Consider the following 823-nt stretch of genomic DNA (forward strand, 5'->3'; position numbering starts at 1 on the left):
CTGGGCCGTCACTCCCCCCTGGCCCGCGCCCCCGCCGCCAGCAGCGCCGCCAGCAGCAGCTGCAGGAGCGAAGCGGCGTTCCGGGAGGAGGCGGCGGGCGAGCGGCGTCCGCCCCACATGGTACCGCCCAGGGCGCAGGCGGCGCGTCTCCAGAGCGCACAGAGGGGTCTCCAAGAACTGGCGGCCCCGTCACTCCCAGCCTCCTCGCAGACTATCCGTTCGCGGCACTTTCCAGGAGGGCCACTCCCCTCTGCCGCGACGTGCAGGACCAGCGACGCCGGGCCGTAAGGCCACAGACTCCTAAGCCATCGCCTTCTTAAACCGGTGGCTCAGTGCCCACTGGGGCTGCCTTAAGAGTGACACTTGCCAATGGGACTCCTGGGTGAGGACTCACAGGGCACCTGGGACTGCTGTTCTGCGGTCCCTGAAGGCTTCACCCGCGACAGGAGCCACCCCGTGCATCCCCGAATGGACGCTCGCCCGAGTCGGATGACTGCCGGGCACACCAGCGCAGGGTTTCAGCTTGGGGGTCCCGTGCGCGAGTCCGGGCTCGTTTACCCTCCTTTATTCCCCTCTCAGGCTGCGAGCAGGAACGAAGAAGGCAGGAGGTGTGCGCTGGGCGCTGGGCAGCAAGTGCAACGGCCGGTGGCGCTCACCCTCAGCTCCGAACTCGGTCCGCATGGCTCTGGCCAAATCGCCCAGGCAGCCCTCGGGGGTACAAGCCGGTTCTCCGCTCGGCGGGGCTGACGGTCAGTCCTCCCAGCGCACGCCGCCGCGGGATTTCTCCACACCCCGGGAGCGGCCGGGACACTGGCTAGGATCC

The 823-nt window shown here is 69.1% G+C and overlaps 1 protein-coding gene across 1 annotated transcript in view; it reads right to left on the reverse strand.

Annotated features, from left to right (window-relative positions):
• The window catches only part of SHISA2 (shisa family member 2), a 7,479-nt gene extending 6,662 nt beyond the window's left edge, over positions 1–817 (reverse strand). Inside the window, exon 1 of the mRNA XM_027776163.1 lies at positions 12–817. Within this exon, the coding sequence (XP_027631964.1) occupies positions 12–119 (108 nt within the window). The 5' untranslated portion in view covers positions 120–817. The remainder of the gene's footprint in view (positions 1–11) is intronic.
• Positions 818–823: the final 6 nt, after the last annotated feature.

The sequence above is a fragment of the Tupaia chinensis genome, unplaced genomic scaffold (genome assembly GCF_000334495.1).
Source record: "Tupaia chinensis unplaced genomic scaffold, TupChi_1.0 Scaffold000634_1, whole genome shotgun sequence".
Taxonomy (NCBI): domain Eukaryota; kingdom Metazoa; phylum Chordata; class Mammalia; order Scandentia; family Tupaiidae; genus Tupaia; species Tupaia belangeri.